The 20,001-nt window shown below is 49.7% G+C and overlaps 2 protein-coding genes across 4 annotated transcripts in view; both read left to right on the top strand.

The window, feature by feature from the left end:
- The window catches only part of gtpbp4 (GTP binding protein 4), an 8,617-nt gene extending 792 nt beyond the window's left edge, over positions 1-7,825 (top strand). Inside the window, exons 2-17 of the mRNA XM_030114329.1 lie at positions 950-1,120; positions 1,198-1,301; positions 2,777-2,913; positions 3,002-3,102; positions 3,749-3,841; positions 3,923-4,114; positions 4,221-4,286; positions 4,363-4,452; positions 4,552-4,662; positions 5,703-5,780; positions 5,877-5,928; positions 6,001-6,101; positions 6,311-6,508; positions 6,581-6,646; positions 6,847-6,990; positions 7,086-7,825. Of these exons, the coding sequence (XP_029970189.1) occupies positions 950-1,120; positions 1,198-1,301; positions 2,777-2,913; positions 3,002-3,102; positions 3,749-3,841; positions 3,923-4,114; positions 4,221-4,286; positions 4,363-4,452; positions 4,552-4,662; positions 5,703-5,780; positions 5,877-5,928; positions 6,001-6,101; positions 6,311-6,508; positions 6,581-6,646; positions 6,847-6,990; positions 7,086-7,238 (1,857 nt within the window). The 3' untranslated portion in view covers positions 7,239-7,825. The remainder of the gene's footprint in view (positions 1-949; positions 1,121-1,197; positions 1,302-2,776; positions 2,914-3,001; positions 3,103-3,748; positions 3,842-3,922; positions 4,115-4,220; positions 4,287-4,362; positions 4,453-4,551; positions 4,663-5,702; positions 5,781-5,876; positions 5,929-6,000; positions 6,102-6,310; positions 6,509-6,580; positions 6,647-6,846; positions 6,991-7,085) is intronic.
- Positions 7,826-7,970: 145 nt separating this feature from the next.
- On the top strand, positions 7,971-19,161 carry LOC115404965 (WD repeat-containing protein 37). 3 transcript variants are annotated; one of them, XM_030114332.1, is made up of 14 exons: positions 7,971-8,140; positions 9,233-9,395; positions 10,369-10,465; positions 12,041-12,136; positions 12,322-12,386; positions 13,868-14,003; positions 14,088-14,159; positions 15,143-15,187; positions 15,481-15,557; positions 15,677-15,911; positions 16,163-16,304; positions 16,612-16,746; positions 16,844-16,958; positions 17,283-19,161. In XM_030114332.1, the coding sequence occupies exons 2-14, from the start codon at positions 9,261-9,263 to the stop codon at positions 17,412-17,414; spliced, it is 1,482 nt and encodes a 493-aa protein (XP_029970192.1). In that variant the 5' UTR covers positions 7,971-8,140; positions 9,233-9,260; the 3' UTR covers positions 17,415-19,161. The 3 variants fall into 3 exon arrangements, with proteins under 3 accessions (XP_029970192.1, XP_029970191.1, XP_029970194.1); XM_030114331.1 differs by having other exon boundaries at positions 7,973-8,140; positions 15,674-15,911; XM_030114334.1 differs by lacking the exons at positions 7,971-8,140; positions 9,233-9,395 and adding an exon at positions 10,022-10,054 and having other exon boundaries at positions 15,674-15,911.
- Positions 19,162-20,001: the final 840 nt, after the last annotated feature.

Here is a 20,001-nt window from a genome sequence, read left to right as displayed (position 1 = left end):
AAAGATCACATCTCTTCCAGAACAGTTCACTCAGGTGGCAAAACTACATTTATTTCCCTAAAAAACTGATCAATGTCCTCAAAATGCTGTGTCCTGTTGGCATCGTGTGGCTGACAGTCAGTGTTGAGATGCTGTGTCTCTAAGGCAGAAGAGCACTGAAATCATCAGTGCAACATTTTTATTCACACACTAAGCAACTTCCATACATTGGAGTTCAACATACTGTAAAATTAACACAAAGAAGCAAACAAAAAAAAAAGGAAAATTGTGTATAGTCCACAGTGCTGTAAATGAAGCTGGAGTTTCACGGCTCACTTCTTCACTGATCCTCCTCCTCCTCACCCTTGTGATCGGGCTCCTCGCCCTCATGTAAACAGATCCATGTCTGGTCTTCATGGTATTGAAGTGTGTCCTTGACTTATTTTGACAGTTGATCAGACTGATGATCATGTGATGACTACAATGAAGTGATGCTGACATGTTTTGGAGAGAACAACCATTAGACTGAGAATCATTCAGTCAGTTTAGATCAGCATGATCTATTCACCTGGTAATTGAGCTAAATGTAGCCTTATTGTGCTTAATCATTTGCAAAGATGTTCTGAGAGATTGAGACATGGACGGAGATATTTCCAGTGTGATGAAATGAGTGAGAAACATTGTTTTGTTGTGAGCAGCTGCAGAGTGGTTTGGAGATTGTCCATATTGTTTTGGAATTTCAGTTTTAAGAAATGAGCCAAACCAGTGGAGAAAAACTGTAAAAGCAGCTCAATTGTTTTTCTCCCTGACTCTCTGTCTCTGGATTTAAATCGCTTTACTGTAAATCTGCTGTGTCTGTACTGTTGTTTTCCACACTGTAAAATGATTCGACTGTTGATGGTTTCTGTCAGAATAATGTCAAGAGAAAGTGGTTTCATGTGACGAGTCTCCATCTTGTTTCTGCCTGCAGGAGTTCATCGACGTCACTTTATCCAAAACGCAGCGGAAGACGCCCACGGTGATCCACAAGCACTACCAGATCCACCGCATCCGACACTTCTACATGCGGAAGGTGAAGTTCACGCAGCAGAACTACCACGACCGGCTGACGCAGATCCTCACCGACTTCCCCAAACTGGACGTGAGTTGGAACGCCGCCGAGCGTCGGAGTGGAACCCCGGGCCGGCGTGACGCCGCGCTGTCTCCCTGTCTCCTCAGGACATCCATCCCTTCTACGCCGACCTGATGAACGTGCTGTACGACAAAGATCATTACAAGCTGGCCCTGGGACAGATCAACATCGCCAAGAATCTCATCGATAAGTATGTGATTGTTTAAAGACGCGTGAATCTCTGTAAACGGAAGTAAACACAAGTGGAGGTTTTCCTCTGATGAGCTGCTCCGTCCTGTGAAACTCACTTCAACAGAAACAGTGGAAGAACTTGAGACTTTGGAGTAAGCTAAAATTTGCGTTTCCTGAAGAAAACACAAGAGTTAAAAGTCGTGTGCGGAGTTTTGAAAGAATGAGAGTTGTTTAAATCAAACGTCTCGAGGTTCCGCCCTCCCTCTGCTTTCGTGAGCGACCACGCCACGCCCCTTTAATTGTGCACGCGCATTACCCGTTGGGTGAAAATGAGAGCCTCTGAGTCCGCAAGCATCCTACATGCAATGGATATATCCGAGGTAAGCGGGGCGGCTGCCGCGTAGCTAACTCGCCTCTGCCTGGGCGAGCGGCCGTGCTCTCTGGCTGCTCCACACGTTGATTGACAGCAGGACAAGGCGGAAGCTCAAAATCGATTGGCTGAAGCTGACCGGCGCTTTTTCGGACATCATGGGGGTCTATGAGACGAAGGCGGGGCTCATAAATACATTTTTATATTGCTTTATGCCACCATTATATTATAGTATTGAACCAGACTGACACATTTAAGCTCTGTTGAAAAATGATACATACATGCGGAACGAACGAAAACTCCGGACACGAGCTTTAATGCTGAGCTGAAAAAAGGTTTTAAAGAAACTGAAAATGTTTTAAAAAAAAAAAAAACCTGGAGAAAGCTTAGAGTTGAAAAGATTAGGATTTTTCTATTGTTTTTTGTTTTGTTTTTGTTTTAACAAACTGTAAAAGCCCTGAAAAGTAAAAAAAAAAGCAGCTTAAATAGTAGAAATGGTTAGAAAAAAGCCTAAAGTAGAAAAAGTTGATCAGATGTTTAAAAAGTTGAAAAAAGCTTGAAAATTGTTAAAAGTTGATAAAAAGTTGACAATGTCTGAAGGAAAAAGTTTCAAAAGTGAAAGATTGTAAAAGTTGAGTGGTTAAAATCAGTGAAGATTTGAAGGAGTGAAACGTTGACAAAGTTGAAACATGTCACCATTTGTTAATGTGGGCGGGGAAACATTGCACAAAGGTTGCAATATTTCAGAAAGTTTAGGAAATATTAAAAACCTAGAACACAGCAGGAGTGTCCTTAAAAAGCTGCTCGTTTTGATTTTTGAACGATTCAAATTGGACAAAGTTTGCCATAAAAACGCCAAAAAACGATGGAAGAAGTCAGAAGGATGAAGAGGAGGAGGAAAATCAAAGCCTCAACATTCTCACTGAGGCGCTGTTCACACCTGGCATTAACAGCGTCTCTGGCAGCCAGCAGGAGCACAGCGGGGGGTCGAGGCGTGTGCTTCGTTTTCTGTAAATAATTTGAAATCAAAAGCAGATGAACAGGCTGAAGCGCCGGAGAAAAGTGAAGACGCATCCAGACATGAACGGCGCCTGTGTAACCGGATGGAACGGGTTTTCTTGCAGTGTCGCCAAAGACTACGTGCGCCTGATGAAGTACGGAGACTCCATGTACCGCTGCAAGCAGCTGAAGAGAGCCGCTCTGGGCCGGATGTGCACCATCCTGAAGAGGCAGAAGTCCAGCCTGGAGTACCTGGAGCAAGGTGAAGGGTCAGGCTTAGGCTGCTGACCCACAGTGCGTGTGTTTACCGCCTCTCTGACGACTCCTCCCCCTCCTCCTCCTGTCCACAGTGCGACAGCATCTGTCCCGTCTGCCCAGCATCGACCCCAACACCCGGACCCTGCTGCTGTGTGGTTACCCCAACGTGGGCAAATCCAGCTTCATCAACAAGGTGACCCGGACGGCTGCTTGCTCCCGATCCTGTGCGCTGATTTACAGGCTGAGAACGTGAAGAGAACATTTCTCCTCTTATAACCGTTCTTCTTTCACTCTGTTCATCCTGGAGGTGTGCCACAGGGTTCTGTTCCAGGACCGCTTAGTTTCCTCTGTGGCTCAGAACGTCAGAACCGTCTGTCGGGTTTTACCAGGAACTCCGAGCTCTGGACCGTTAACGGAGAACGTTCTCTGATCGGACCGTTTTGGTACTCGCCATTCTCAGAACTGATGCTGTAAATGTCAGAAGCTCAGGGCCTTTTTCCACTGGTGGCGTTACGGAACCAGATGGTTCTATAGTGGAAAATGAAGTTCCTGTAGCGTTAGCTTCAAGCACAGATATATGGCCGTAGATCTGGCTACTAGCATTAGCCCCATTGTAATAAACGGCTGTATTTCCGCTGGATCCGGAGCTCTGCACCGGAGGTTTGCCATCCCCAGCGGATAAATATGCGTTGTGGAGAGCAAGGGGGACATTTTCATTCCGGGGGACCGGCATCCGGTCGTCCGTGTCTTTGTGGGTTCGTCCTCTTTCGTCCAGTCCCTGACAGTCCCAGCTGCACGGCGTCCTCCGCCCCTCCGTCTAACGTGCCCGTCCCCTCCAGGTCACCAGAGCGGATGTGGACGTCCAGCCGTACGCCTTCACCACCAAGTCTCTGTTCGTGGGTCACATGGACTACCGGTACCTCCGCTGGCAGGTGAGAGCGGCCCGGATCAGAGGGCGGGGCCAGGCGGGGTTCACAGCTTCTGGACTGAGCCGTGTGTGTGTGTGTGTGCAGGTGGTGGACACCCCCGGGATCCTGGACCACCCCCTGGAGGACAGGAACACCATCGAGATGCAGGCCATCACGGCGCTGGCCCACCTGCGAGCCGCCGTCCTGTACGTCATGGACCCGTCGGAGCAGTGCGGCCACACGCTGCAGCAGCAGCTGGAGCTCTTCAACAACATCCGCCCGCTCTTCGCCAACAAGGTGCGCGCCCGCTTCGGGCTGTGTGGACTTCTCTCTGTCTGTGTGTCTGTCTGTGTGCGTGTGCGCTCCGACCTCTGACCTCCGACGCTCCCGTCGCTCTCCACAGCCTCTCATCGTCGTGGCGAACAAATGTGACGTGAAGAAGATCAGCGAGCTGACGGAGGAGAACCAGGTGAGCCAGGAGAATACGCCCGGTAACCCCGACCCGGTAACCCCGACCCTGAAGTGACCCTGTCCGCTTGGTTCAGAAAATCTTCACCGACCTGCGAGCCCAGGGAGTGGTCGTCATAGAAACCAGCACCCTGACCGAGGAGGGCGTGATGCAGGTGAAGACTGAGGTGAGTTCCCCGTGTGTGTTGTGTGTGTGTGTGGTGTGTGCGTGGTGTGTGTGTTGCTGGACTCTCACCGCCGCCCCCCCCGCCCCTCCCCCCCCCCAGGCCTGCGACCAGCTCCTGGCTCACCGTGTCAGCACCAAGATGAAGGGGAAGAAGGTCCAGGACGTCCTGAACCGGCTGCACCTCGCCGTGCCCGCCAAGAGAGACGAGAAGGTGAAGCACCGCCTGTTCCAACACCACCCAGCGGGGGGGGGTCGTTAGAAATACAATAATACCGTACGACTCTATTTCTACTGTTTTTGTTTATCACACAGACCTCATGTTTGACTGCCTACACCAGCCTGAAAACTCACCAAACTTGGCACACACATCATCACCCTCAAAAATGTAATATATCGAAGAAATTGACACCATCACTGACCAGATGTGCTCTTTAGCGCCACCTAGATGCACTACACAGGCTGCTACGACCCGCAGGAATGTTGTAGAAAGATCAACCAACACTCATTCGTTCGGCTAATCAAGGCCTAAAGATCACATTCCGACACCTCTGACCTAAATCCAACAGGAAATCTGCGATTTTCTTTTCAAAGTAAAATTTCTCTGAAAATCACTCCTCGCGAAAAAGTTATCTTTTCTGAGACTGTTTGTCACAGAGACTTCAAAATACCAGTCGATGACAGAGGAAGAGTTGCTCTGCAATACTTGTAGAACATCTTAGTCACACGGTGTGGATTTTATTCGCCCTCAAAGTTGGAGTTTTGAAATCCTGCCTTGCTCCTGCCCTCATCCACTACAAAGGAAACAGGTGAAAGCACCTCGAACAAGTGGCAAGTGTGGCTAAACATTGACTCCTATCAACAAACCGAGCGCAAGGTCCTTCCGAACACGATGATCTAACATATGTAGGGAGAATTTGGTGATATATGTCCGTTTTCACAAGAGAGAAAAGGTGTGTCCTCTGCTCTTCACTGATATTTGCTGTCAGTTATGTTGGAGTCAGATGGGTGAAAGTCTTGCGCATGACCATATATGGGTGTAGAGTGATGACGTCATCCAGCTGACCCTCATGACCATATATGGGTGTAGAGTGATGACGTCATCCAGCTGAGAGCAGCTGTCAGTCAAACTGACAGTCAGTTCTTTCATTCAGTGACTTTTTAAAGCTTTTAAACCTGATTTTAGCAGTTAGCAAGGTACGAGGACGGTCTCAGTCCAATGCCGTCTGATAGTCTCTGGCGTGTGTTTCCCAGGAGAGACCTCCGTTCATCCCAGAAGGAGCTTTGTTACGCAGGAGAGCGATGGAGGTGGACGCACCCAAACGTAAACTGGTACGTGAAGCTGGAGCTGTCAGAGCAGCAGATCTGCTCACACACACACACACACACACAGTAATACAGTAACTATGAACCCTCGTCCTCTTCCAGGAGAGAGATCTGGAGGTGGAGCTGGGAGACGACTACGTCCTGGACCTGCAGAGTAAGACCTGCTCCCTGTTGAGTCCGTTTCAGCGAGGAGGGGCTGCTAACTCGTCTGTTCTCCTCCTTAAAGAATACTGGGACCTGATGAACGAGGACGAGAAGCACGATAAGATCCCCGAGGTGTGGGAGGGACACAACATCAGCGATTACATCGACCCCGACATCATGAAGGTGAGACGCCGTCTCTGTGGTTCTGGATGGAGAGGGTTCAGTGTGGAAGTCCTCCACCCTCTAATGGGAATCAGGATGTAAAGTGAAGGTGAAGTCCGCCTGAAAGGTGGAGCAACATGTTAAAAACATCTAACAAGTGGAGTTTGATGCCTGGCTCAAGACTCTCCTGACACTGAAGCTCCCTCTGCTTGTGTAACCGTGTCTGTCAGAAACTGGAGGCTCTGGAGAAGGAGGAGGAGCTGAAGGAGCGAGCGGGCGAGTACGACTCCGACGAGGAGAGCGAGGACGAGGAGATGCAGGAGATCCGGGTCCTGGCCAAACAGATCCGGGAGAAGAAGCAGCTCATGGTCGTGGAGTCCCGGGAGAAGGACGTGCACGGGCCGCGCATGCCCCGGACGGCCGGCAAGGCGAGAGCCGCCGGTCCTGTTGTACGCGCCGTTGTGCACGCCGCCCGGTTCTAACAGTCGTCTTGTGTTCAGGTGGAGAGGAAGCAGCTGGAGAAGGAGATGGGGAACCTGGGTCTGGACATGGAGGACAAAGACGATGTGAGTTTTCACTCGTGGCTGAAGTGTCAGCAGTGAAGAAAAGTGAAATGAAAGCCAATTGCCCCGTTCTGTGAGGGACGCTCGGTGTTTTAACGTCTCTTTGCGGTTCAAGTCATTGAAAAACCTTGTTGCTCCTCCTCCTCCTCCTCCTCCTCCTCCTCCTCCTCCTCCTCCTCCTCCTCCTCCTCCGCCTCTGTCAGACTCACTACGCTCAGCAGGCTCGTCGTTCCCGCAGCGTCGCCAAGAAGCGTAAGCGCGAGGCGTCGGCTCCGCCCACCTCCAAAACCCGCAGCCAGAGCGCCTCCCGTCCGCCGCGGGATCAGTCCGGCCTGCGAGACCCGAAGGTGAGAGGCCACGCCCCGTTCTTGGAGGCGTGTCCTGTGAGCGTTGGGCGCCCGTGGCTCTGGAAGACGACGTGTTTCTCTGCTCCGTCCCTTAGATGGTGAGGAAGACCAAGCTGATGATGAAGAGCTCGCAGAAAGGGATGAACCGCCAGGCCAGGAAGGGCGAGTCCGACCGCCACGTCTTCGACCTCAAACCCAAACACCTGCTGGCCGGGAAGAGGAAGGGCGGCAAGACGGACCGGAGATGAGGCGGCGCCGATGCACCGCAGCCTGAAACATGACGGCCACCAGCTCGCCGTTCTGACGTCAAGTCTCCAGCAGAACCGCCGCTTTTACAGTCTGATGTCTGGCTATTGCAGTAAAATCCTGTTTTATCTGATTGAAATGTTCCTGTGCTGTCAGACTGAACTGTCCCACCAGGGAGAGAAACAGGAAGTGAGTCCATTAAACACACCTGAATCAGCTGTGGGTCACGTGTTTCCCTCCAGTCGCAGCAGTTAGCCAGACACAGATCATTCACAGCTCAGGTTGAACGAAAAGAATCAGTTAATCCCACCTTTTTTCGTCATCAAGAACTGGGTCGGGTTCGGGGGTCTTCTTCAGAAGAACAAGGAACCGACTGGCTGCTTTTCTCCCCCCTGCTGTGGTCCACATATTGGCAGATATTTAAGTGAACGTGCAGACTTCAGCAGTGTAAAAAGTCACGTTTTGACAGAAAAATAAACTGAACCTATTCAAGATGTCCTGAGCAACATTTTACTTCACTTTGGAATTAATTTACATTTTGACATTGAGTAGCATGTAGTGATTATTATGATTTGTGCTGCAATATCTGGATTTTATAATTTTAGATTTACTAAAATATTACTTTATGAATATTATTAAAAAAATGTTCGTATATTAAAACCAACAAGCGTTTTCTTTAATGAACTCAGGTCTGATTCTTTTACTCTGAAGTCTCTCTGACGCGTTTCCGGCGCTCTTACGGTGAAGGAGCGCCACCGGAAGTGGCTCCGCTAGCGGGTAGCGGTTCCTTAAATGTCATTTTTACTGAAATCCTGCATCGTTTTTACGGAAGGAGAAAAATGTTAACACGGACCAGCTTGAAGACGATATTCCGGAATAAATCTCTGCAGCTGTAGACTTTGCAGTAAGTTCCTTTCAGTGCTTTGCGTTTTTTAATTTTTTTTACCCTTTGAAGGATAATCGTTAGCATGTTAGCTCCTGTGGGCTAACAGGGCAAGTTAGCATCGACGCTATTATTGTCAGTATATGACTAGTTTATTTACACATGTTTTCACTGTTGGTGGGTTTTCATCCACTTGGTTGTTGGTAAGAGGCGGATTGTAACGGTGAGCTGACATCTTCAGGTCAGCAGGGACACACACACACACACACACGCACACAAATAAATACAGAGACATACAGAGTTAAACGGATACATACATACACACACACACATTAACAGATTCGGAGAGGGAGACTCAAACACACGGACATTGACGGACACACACAAACAAATAGATACAGACACTCAGACATTGAAACACACACACACACACACACACAGGACTGTAGACGAGCAGGTGGGCCAGAAGCAGCCCACCTGAGGCTCCGGTCAGCCTGTGGATCATCCAGAACTGGATGAAAATGACAAAGATCTTCATGGTTAAATGTCAGTAATGACAGTTTTTATTTTCTTTATTGCGAGATGCAAGAAGTCGTTCGTCTCGATCAGCATCTCTGTTTCTGAAGAAAAATGCTGCTGCAGACAGGATTTGTAGACATTCTGGTGTCTGGAGGCTTCATTAAAATGTGTTTATGTTGATGTATTTATATTATTTTGTGGGTTTAGGGCAATAGTTTCTGACTAAAATCAGGAGGAACGTCTGGACTTGTGGTGGTTCTCAGGTTGTTCTGCGGTCAGACTGGACTCGGAGTGAACCCAGAGGGTTTATTCTCTGCTCCGTCCTCTCAGAATACTTGGACTGTTGTGAAATCAGTGCGTGGAGCGGTTCCTAACAGGAAGACAAGCTGCTGCCATTGTTTCCTCTTCTTCTCAGTTTGTTTAACCTTGAGAAATCCACAGAGCAACACTTGTCTTCACACCCGTCCGCCGTGTCTCTTCACACGTTAAATCTGCCAAGCACAGCGCCGTCTCCAGGCGCCGGTTTTCACATGATTCCTGTGACAATCTGCTCCTGTGACCTCTGACCTCGCATGCTGTCTGCCATTCCTCCAGACCGGTGGCGTCGGGTCGGGTCGGAGCGATGCCGGTGGAGAGCGGGAGCAGCGCCGCCCGGCAGGCCAAGCAGAAGAGGAAGTCCCACAGTCTGTCCATCCGCAGGACCAACAGCACGGAGCAGGAGCGCTCGGGCCTGCAGAGGGACGTCCTGGAGGGACAGGTGAGGACGTTAAACGCCGCTCTCTTAAACCCGATGTGTTGGACTCCAGTGATTCAGCTTTCGACACCTTTCAGGCCTTCGGCGGTAATCCTAATCCCATTAGGTCTTCCCGGTTCCTGTAGCGCCCCACGGTTAACGCGCCGCAGCAGGGAATCCGTCTCTCACACTGATGGAGGTGTCCATGGACTCCACACATGTTTGAAACACTCTCCCGCACTCGTCTTTTTCAGGCTCCGTTCGCACCACAACGTCTCAAGGAAAAACTCAGCAGTTTTGCATTTTTGCATTTTCATTTTGGCGAGTTTCACATTGACATGGCACCAGGAGCTTCCTCAGATTAGAAGTTTTCCCGCCACAGTGAGCATAATCTGCATCTCTTGTGCATGTAATGCTGCTTTTGGGTCCACCATGGAAAATCCCCCACTCTCCCACTCCCTCACAGCCACAAGGATGCGTTCAGGTACCGAAACATGGTACCGTTTGATTTGATGTGACTTGGTACTCAGTAGTACCGTGGAGAATGTGGAGTCAGTTCAGATGCGAACCTGTGTGAATCCTGGTCCAGTCCCTTCTTCATGACCTTACGACCTTTCTGTTTTCCACTGTGGCTCCTCCCGGTCCAGTCCTCTGACACTCTGGACTCCCTCATGAGGGTGGAGGTAAGTCCCAGCTGTGTAGAAAGAACCTCTAGAGCTGCTCTAGGATTCCTGTAGTTGAAGTTCCCATAGCAACGTCATCCTGTGGTGTAAACAAAGGGAGCTGATGGAGGACGGAGATGTTTAATGTCGAGGGAAGCGTCTCTTCTACCAGAGACAGGAAGTCCTCCACTCCCAGTCCCAGTGTTAGCAGCTCAACTTCATAGAAATCACCGCTTTATCTCCACGCTGAGACTGCAGTCTTCATGGGGTCCTCATGGTGTGTGTGTGTGTGAGATTGGATTATAATCCAGTCTGCTTGTCTTGTTGCCCTGCAGGACTCTAAACTGCCCCTTCCTCTGAGGACCAACCTGCTGGACCTGTTCAGCCAGATCGAGAGGGAGTTTGAGAACCTCTACATCGAGAACCTGGAACGTGAGTCCTGGTTCCTCTGGTCTCTCTGCAGAGTTCAGAATAGAACCGTAGTTCGTTTTCCTCATTGGCATTTGTCTGTTGTCGAAGTTTTCCTTGTCACAGCAGGTTTCTCAGCTTTTCCTCGTCAGATTGTCAAAATCCCGTCAGATCAGAAAGTTTTAGACGTTGTGAAGCTTTAGACGTGTCATGTTCTCCACCGCTGTCCCGCTCTTCATTCTGTTTCTTCTTGACTGCTCTTTGTGAGTTGATGTCTGTCACAAAGTAGCTGTAGCGCCGAAGTTTCCTGCTGCCTCTCCTGCTCTGGTATCGGCCACCCAGGTGCATGCTGGTCCTACGCCTGCTACCTACCTGATTAAACTTCAGCAATATCTAAATCTATAAAAATAAGGCACACAGAGAATAGCGCGTCATTTAACCCAAAATAAACCAATGACTGGCAAAATGAAGATTTTCATTGTACATTTTGTAGAGATATCAGAAGTAGAAATGTTAAATAATTAAATATAATAATAAATAAACTATTCTGATTAAAATTTTCCAAAATAGCTATAATAAACATTGATGGAAATGCTACAAAATTGGAAAAAAAAAGCTGAGAATTCCAAAGATTTTTATGCTTAAAGGGGGTGGATTAGTATCGAAAGAAAATTCAGCTTTTTGCAATGGAAACAGGTTTTGTGGATAAAGATTTTCTGGACCGGGGATCGCGCTAAATGATAATACACGAACAATACATGTGCTTAATTTTCTATAAATAAACTGCAATGAAAGTTCAGATAAACAGCTTGTTAAAAAAAATCACACCGAGTAGGCGGGCCTCAGTAACACTTCCACCAATCAGAGATTAATAATATAAATGATTGACATGAAACATGGCTGCAGTTTGGGGTGAACTTAAAGCGATACTTCAACATTTTGGCAAATTGGCCCATTTAGCGCAATTCCTTAGTCATTTCGAACAGCATACTTACTTTTTTTGTGAGGGCGAGCTGTTGTTTATCCAGAGGTGAGTCGGGGAAGGTTTTCAGGACGGACACAATGGAACTGGATGGTATTTTTGTTCCCCCTCATCAAACTCATCAAATACACAATCCAACAACCCCAAAACACTTTGGTGGACACATTATAATCCGCACATTCACTGCGCTTTAAGGTCCCCATCGTTATCTGGTTTAAAAACGTACTGAAATTGAAAAATGACGAAACTGCAACCTAAACATTTTCCACCATCCATGAATGGTCACATGTAAACATTGTGAACACAAATAAATGGCAGCGGATGATAAAGTGAGATATGTTTTGGGGACAACGATGCTGATTTGTTTCTCAAATCAATAAAAGAAGTGAATATTAAAAAAAAAAAGAAAAAAAGATCACTTTCTCTGGGGCTTGTTCCTGAAATAATTAGGAAATCTATAAAGACTGCTAGATAGCTCTTGTGATTCTGCATCTTACTTTAAAACATTAACCAAATCAGTTCAAGTGAGGGTTGATAAACAGAGGTCAGAGGTCATCCAGAGAGCCATTCGTCTTACTGATTTTTTTAACCAGTCATTGTTTTCGTTCTGCTCTCAGTGCGCAGAGAGATCGACACGCTGAACGACCGTCTGGCAGGCGAGGGCACCGCGCTGGAGGGCGCGGATTTAGCTAAAGGAGCCCTGAAAACCAAAGGTGAGCGGAGCCGGACGCCGATCTGGGTGGGATTCAGGACTGTGATCTTCCAGTAACCCCCCACTTTGTGTGTGTGTGTGTGTGTGTGTGTGTGTGTGGTGTGTGTGTGTGTGTGTGTGTGTGTGTGTGTGTGTGGGTGTGTGTGTGGTGTGTGTGTGTGTGTGTGTGTGTATCTGATTTGACAGCCAGTCACAGCACCAGCCAGCTGTCCCAGAAGCTCAAGACCACCTACAAGGCCTCCACCAGCAAGGTGAGACACACACTTCTTCCCGTCTGTGTGTCTGTGAGTGTGTGTGAGTGTGAAGCGAGCCAGGCCTCAGGAGCTCTTTTGTGTGTGTGTGTGTGTGTGTGTGTTTGAGTGTGTGTGTCTCACCGTTTCTTCTCTACTCGTAGCCGCGTTCAAATTCTTGCCATGCCAGAGTAGGTGGATCCCGCAACTTCAGCGTTACCAGCTGGGAGTTGTGGGGTGGAGACTCATGGGTAACTTTGTTGATTTCTCCTAATCTCCTCCAAACCCCTCCTCCTCCTCCCCCTCCCCCTCCTCCTCCACCCCGTGTGCCGATGCGCATGAGCAGCCCAGCCAGGGCCTGGACGCCCCGTCCCCGAGGGACCTGGTGGTTCAGATGTAGGGTTTGAGCTCCACTTCTCCACTTCCTGCGTGAGATTTAAAAAAAACAAAAAACAAAACGCTGCATCATCTTCCACTAATGCCCCGTTTCAGTTGCTCCCCGGTTTTTTTGTTTCGTCCTTTGGATTTTTGAAAGCGCGATGCTGCAATTCCGACCGTTAAAGCTAAACTCGTCCGATCTCTGTGGTCGAATTTGAGATTAACGGTTGAAATTGGGCTGATTTCTTCCCAGACTGAAGCTTTTTAGGCCCTGTTAACACAACGTTTCACCTGAAACTGTTCCTCCGACACAGATAACAGTCCCACATGCTTCCTCCTCCTCCTCCTCTTCCTCCTCCTCCTCGCCGCTGCTTCTAAATCCGCTCCAGTGCTCCACACTGACCGCTTCATCAGGAGACGCCCATCAGCAGCATGTGTGTGAAATGAAACCTTGAAATCAGACTGATGGGAGGGAAGGAGGATAACCACACACACACACTCTCACACACGGTGTGTTCCCGGTCGCTGACGCCTCTTTCTGTCCTGCTCTCCTCTTCCAGTTGGAACTTATTTAGCGGTCTGTTTCCCAAACCGGCGGAGAGTCCTGTTTGTATCATCCCCATCTTCAATGTAAACACCTGACCAGGGCTCCGTTAACACACTCACCTGTCTCTGTCCGTTAAACACACTCACCTGTCTCTCTATTAAACACACTCACTTGTCATTTCCTGGTTTCTATGCCCCCCCCCCCCCCCCTCCCCCCCCCTCCCCCTGCAGATCTTTCTTTTTTCTCTCAGTTGTGCGTTGACAGTAACAACAGTAACGGTGCTGTCTGGACGGTGGGTGGTGTCGGAGGCTGATGGAGCGGGGCGCTCCTCCGCCCAGGACTGATATGATGAATGAAGGCTTGTTAGCTGCTGAGCGGCCCCCCCGCCCCCCCTCCTCAGTTGGCTCTCCTGCTTCCTCCTCACGGCAGACGGAGCTCCTCCTCAGCTCAGAAGTCTCAGAAGTTGCAGAAACCTGCCTGAGACTTTGAGGCCCTGATCCAGAGCGCTGGAGCTCCGTCTGTCCCCGGTGAGACCCTGCAGCCGTCCCGGCTCACGCTGCTCCCTGTCCCTCGCCAGATCGTGTCCAGTTTCAAAGCCACCACGTCCAGAGCCGTGTGCCAGCTGGTCCGGGAGTACGTGGGACACCGCGATGGCATCTGGGACCTGAGTGTGACCCGGACCCAGCCGGTGGTGCTGGGGACCGCCTCGGCGGGTAAGTCTGTCCGTCCGTCCGTCCGTCCAGAGGCTCCCGCTCGTCTCGTCTCGCCTCCTGAAGCTCTGTCTGCTGTCTTCACAGACCACACCGCCATGCTGTGGAGCATCGAGACGGGAAAGTGCCTCCTCAAATACACCGGCCATCAAGGATCAGGTAGAGTCCACCACCCGGTCCAGGGTCCTCCACCTGGAGAATCATGCATCCAGGGAACCGGAGACACTGGAGTTCACACACAGACAGTCAGAAGACTTAAAGGAATACTCTGAAGATTTTTGACCCACGCCCTCTCCCTATCATTGACAAAGTTAGACAAGCTCATAAATACCTTTATTGTGTCTGTGCTTCCAGTGGCTGGATCCCAGCTGTTAGCATCATAGTTAGCTTAGCTCAATTGCTGGAAGTCAATAGGAAACAGAGCCGGACTGACGAAAGTGGACAAAATACTCCTTCCAGTGGTCCAGGGGATGGCGTATTAGCACGTGAAGTAAATAACGTGCTGATACACACAGATCTGCACAAGCATAGCGCTCCACGGAAGGATATACCGGCGCACAGAGGCTGAGTCTATGCTTCTACTGCTGTGCTCTGGTATATCCTTCCGCGGAGCACTGTGCATGCACAGGTCTGTGTGTATCAAAACGTAATTTTAACGGATTGAAATGAAAACACGTCTTTTAAAATGGTTTATAACCATTCCGATTTACTTCATGCGCTAATACACCATCCCCTGGACCACTGGAAGGAGGATTTTGTCCACTTTCGTCAGTCAGGCTCTGTTTCCTATTGACTTCCAGCAATTGAGCTAGGCTATCTAAGATGCTAACAGCTGGGAGCCAGCCACTGGACGAAGAGACAACAAAAAGGTATTTATGAGCTTGTCTAACTTTGTCAATGATAGGGAGAGGGCGTGGGTCCCAAATCTTCGGAGTATTCCTTTAAGGGTAAAAATTACGTTACGCAGCAGGAGCTTCAAGCATAGATGTATGGCCATAGATCTGGCTACTAGCATTAAATTAATGATAATAATAATAATAATAATAATAATAATAATAATATTGGATTTATTAATGTTTTTTAACTCCAGAAAAACATGTTTTAATGCCAGTTTTTCTGAATCTAATCTGTCGTCTCCACAGTGAACTCCATCAAGTTCCACCCCACCGAGCAGATGGCGCTCACAGGTAACCCCGCTTCGTCCCCCAGTCCGGGCTCTACAGGACGCCACCAGTTAGGCCCCGCCCACACCCCACACTGCCGACCGACAGAGGATGAGAGCAGGGTCACCATCCAAACACATCTAATCCTGCCTATCGGCGAAAATATACGATAATTCCTAATCTGAAATTCCTGAAGGTTATAAAGAAGAATGAACGGTGGCAGTGCCAAATGAAACACACCTCTGTCCCAGTCAGTGAATCGGTGTGTGTTGTTGTTGTGTCTGCTTCCTGTCTGACTGAATGGTTTCTGTGCTCAGCCTCTGGAGATCAGACCGCTCACATCTGGAGGTACCTGGTCCAGCTGCCCACCCCTCAGCCTGTGGCTGATATCAGTGTAAGCTCTCTCACACACACACACACACACACACACACACACACACACACTCAGCTGGACGTAACTCCACCGTCTCCCTGACCGAACGCCGCCGTTTGCTCCTGCCGCCGCCGCAGCAGACGCCCTGCGAGGACGACGTGGACTTCTCGGACAAGGACGACGCGGACGGCGAGGCGGAGGGGCCCGCCGACTGCCCCTCGCTGCGCGTGGCCACCACCACGCTGCGCAGCCACCAGGGCGTGGTGATCGCCGCCGACTGGCTGGTTGGGGGCAAGCAGGTGGTGACGGCCTCGTGGGACCGCGCCGCCAACCTGTACGACGTGGAGACGTCGGAGCTGGTCCACTCCCTCACAGGTACACACACCGGCCGGCTGTCACCACTAGATGTCACCGTACCGCCGCGGTACCACAGAAGAAGAAGAAGATCCAGGCCTGGATGTCACTGGTGTAATGATAGATGATAGAGTGTGTGTGTGTGTGTGTGTGTGTGTGTGTGTGTGTGTGTGTGTGTGTGTGTGTGTGTGTGTGTGTGTGTGTGTGTGTGTGTGTGTGTGTGTGTGTGTGTGTGTGTGTGTGTGTGTGTGTGTGTGTGTGTGTGTGTTCAGGACACGACCAGGAGCTGACTCACTGCTGCACACACCCCACCCAGCGTCTGGTGGTCACCTCCTCCAGGGACACCACCTTCAGACTGTGGGACTTCAGGGACCCGTCCATACACTCCGTCAACGTGTTCCAGGGACACACAGAGTCAGTGCTGCACACACACACACACACACGCACACTGACTCTCTCACTGCTCACTTCGTCAGACCTCGTAGTGAAGTTGTAAATCGGGGGTGAGCTGAGAGGTTGGTGGTGAACACCAGCTAACATGAAAGCTCGCAAGTTAGCCTCAAAGCGATGCTGTTCGGGGGAGTGTGGGAAATTACCCAGAATGCACCAGGAGGAGTTTAGAGGACCTACACCTGGAGATTGGAGTCGTGACACTAACGTTGCCGATCCGGCCGTCTGCTTTAGATCAGTAACCTCCTCGCGGCTCCGTGTCTCTCCGCAGCACGGTGACGTCCGCCGTCTTCACGGTCGGGGACAACGTGGTTTCTGGGAGTGACGACAGAACCGTGAAGGTTTGGGACCTGAAGAACATGAGGTCTCCCATCGCCACCATCCGCACAGACTCCGCCGTCAACAGGTCAGACCCAGCCCATGTGTCAGTGAATGTTCGGCGAGCAGCAGCTTGCCTCCCTGGACCTGGACCTGGACCTAACAGAGTGTGTGTGTGCTTTCAGGATCAGTGTGTCGACCAACCACAAGGTCATCGCGCTCCCTCACGACAATCGGCAGGTCCGGCTGTTCGACATGTCGGCTGTGAGGCTGGCCCGCCTGCCCCGGAGCAACAGACAGGTGAGTCTCCACACTGGGCCTCTTCATCGGGCCCCACTGGGACCCTCTGCTGTCCCAGGTTTGGCCCACCTGCCATATGTTTAACCACTCTGCTCGAAAGACAGATTTTTTTATTTTCCTTCCTCGGAATGAAGCCTGAAGATGAGATGTATGACCTACAGTGAAGCATAACCAGCAGACCTCTGATGTGTGTGTGTGTGTGTGTGTGTGTGTGTGTGTGTGTGTGTGTGTGTGTGTGTGGTGTGTGTGTGTGTGTGTGTGTGTGTGTGTGTGTGTGTGTGTGTGTGGTGTGTGTGTGTGTGTGTGTGTGTGTGTGTGTGTCAGGGTCATCAGCGGATGGTGTGCTGCTCCTCCTGGTGTGAAGAAAACTCCACCTGTAACCTTTTCACCTGCGGCTTCGACCGACAGGCCATCGGCTGGAACATCAACATCCCTGCTCTGCTGCAGGAGAAGTGACCTGCTCCTCTTCCTCCTCTTCCTCCTCCCTTTCCTCCTCCTCCTCCTCTTCCTCCTCTTCCTCCTCCTCCTCCTCTTCCTCCTCCTTTTGATCTTCATGTTTGATGTCCTGGTGTCTGTCAGCTCCAGATCTCCTCTGATCTCCTCTGCTGGTGTGTGAACACCATCAGCCATAACATTATGACCGCTGTGTCAATCCCCTACACACACACACACACACCTATACACACACAGAGCAGCACCCTTCAACATGTACATACGTTGACTCTGGTCCTAAAAGCCCGTCTCAGCCGGATTTCCAGCAGATCCGAGGAGCTGTTCAGAGCGTGATAATGAGACATACTGATCCGTAGAGGGACTCGCCGACGGACGGCTTCTCATTTCATCTCATGGGAAAAAAAAAAAACAAAATGCTGACAGAACTAATGTGACGTGAGAGCAGTGCCCTTCTGCCGTACCGCCGTTCATATGATTGTAACCACTCTCTTCTCGTGAATCGCAGTGCCCTTTAGCCAGGAGTGTCGTGGGAGTCTGTCCGTGTCGTTATGGTACTTTAACAAAAAAAAAAAACAATTAGAAGAAAGTGTTGTGATGCGTTCACTGTCGGCTGCTTCGCTTTGCCACTGCCACTAAAACACTCAGCCAAAGCTGTGTGCGTATGTGCGTGCGTGTGTGTGCGTTCTACGAACAGTGTGAGTTACTGCATTGATTAAAAAGCACAGTTCATTTTACAATGAAAAACATGTTTCAGTGGGTACAAACCTCTACCCACTGTGTGTGTGTGTGTGTGTGTGTGTGTGTGTGTGTGTGTGTGCGTGCGTGTGTGTGTGGTCAAACTTTAATTCTGCCTTGTTGATGCAGGATGAGCTGCACACACACACTCAGTCTGCACAGAGGCAATCTGCGCGGCGGCCGTCCACGAGGCGTTCAGGGACCGTGGAAGTCTTCATTATTGCTTGGAGGATTTTTGGATATTTGACGCTGTATTTGAAAAGTGTCCTCAGCGCTGGCTGGAGCGACGACACTTCAAGCTTGAGAGAAGTTCAGAGGTCAAAATGTTTGGAGTTTTGTGAGGACAGTTTGAGGGGACGGCCTGGTCTGGGCTGGGCTGGGCTGGTCTGGTCTGGGCTGGGCTCTGACGGTCTTCTGTGCAGACTGGGTGTTTTTGTGCTCCTTCAAATTAAAGACTTGAGTTTTGTATGAATGCCTGTTGAACGGTTCAGCTGGAAACAGGTTGTTATTGTCCAGAACAGACTGAAGGGCGTTTCTCTCCTCTTTTATCTGCGCCACTTCAGTAAAACTCCCCCGTTTCCCCGTCCTCACACGCCGTTGCAGTTTCCCGCTTGTTTTTTCACTGTAGCTTCTAACTTCTGAATATCTGAATTCATCTGATCAGCCCTGATGTCTGATTGATCAGATGCTTCTCATTCTAGTTCCTGAGCGTAAAGAACAGTTCTCAGTTCAGGAGAACCTGCAATTAGTGTGTTCCTGACGTGTTCCTGGGAGGAACAAATCCAAACATTTCAATTCATTATGCCGTTTTTCTGTATTCTGGATAAATTTAACATTTTAAGTCTTGAAATCAGAACTTCACAATAAATCGTTTTAGTTTCAGTGAAGTTTTCAAACATTTTCTGATTTCTACAGATGCACTTTGAAAAAGTTCTTTAAATTAAAAAAAAAAAAATGTCGACACAGGAGGTAGTTTAAGGTGCGAGTGTGTTTTTTGTGTGTGTGTGTGTGTGTCTGTGTGTGTGTGTTCATGAAAGGAATAACTGCACTCGGCTGCGTCGTTTGTCTCCCACCGCCCCGGACCACTCCACGTTCAGCAGTGTTCATCCAGATGTTGGGTCCGTCCCGGTCGGCCCTCTCTCGCCCGCTGTGGTGAAGCTGTTGCTGTTTGCTGTCCGGTGTGTGTCGGTGGTGTTCCAGACGTTCTGCGCTTCCCGTCATTTTAATGAGTCTCTGTTACACTTGAAACAAATCTACTGGTCAAAACGTCTTTTAACAACAAACCACTTCACCGTGTTCCCGGTATATTGAGGTCAAAGCGTGCTCTTTGACCTCTGGATGTCTCCCGCGTCCCTCCAGCAGGCCGGCCCCACAGTTTGAGAACCGGTGATGGAGAATAGCGGACTCACAGCTCAATTCTCAGACAGTGAAGAACGAAAACCGTTCCCACAGTTCGGTGGATTTCAGCTGTGTAACGAAGAACAAGTGTGTTTGTGGAAATGAAATAAAGCGTTTGTGGTGTTGAGCGTCTGCCTCCTCTCTGTTTCCCTGCTGGTGTTCTGGAGCTGCGTTCCTCCGTCTGCTGCATCCGTAACGACTTCACTTTTTATTTTCAGTGTTGAAACCGTCTGAAAGTGTTTCACAGTGACGTCCAGGGCCGCCTGTCACCGAGCGCCGCCTCCGCTGGGATCAATATACGGTTCGTGGTCTTCTTCGAGGACACCTTGACACATGGGAAAGGTGAGACGGGATTGAAACTCCAACTCTGGGATTAAGAATTCACCCACACGTCTAAACGAGTCAACAAAGTGGAAGTTTTGTGAATTATTCCACCGCGAAGTAGACGTTACAGCAT

This window comes from Salarias fasciatus, chromosome 18, assembly GCF_902148845.1.
Source record: "Salarias fasciatus chromosome 18, fSalaFa1.1, whole genome shotgun sequence".
Classification (NCBI taxonomy): domain Eukaryota; kingdom Metazoa; phylum Chordata; class Actinopteri; order Blenniiformes; family Blenniidae; genus Salarias; species Salarias fasciatus.
Note: the sequence above shows the minus strand (reverse complement) of the source record. Positions and strands in the feature narration are given on the sequence as shown.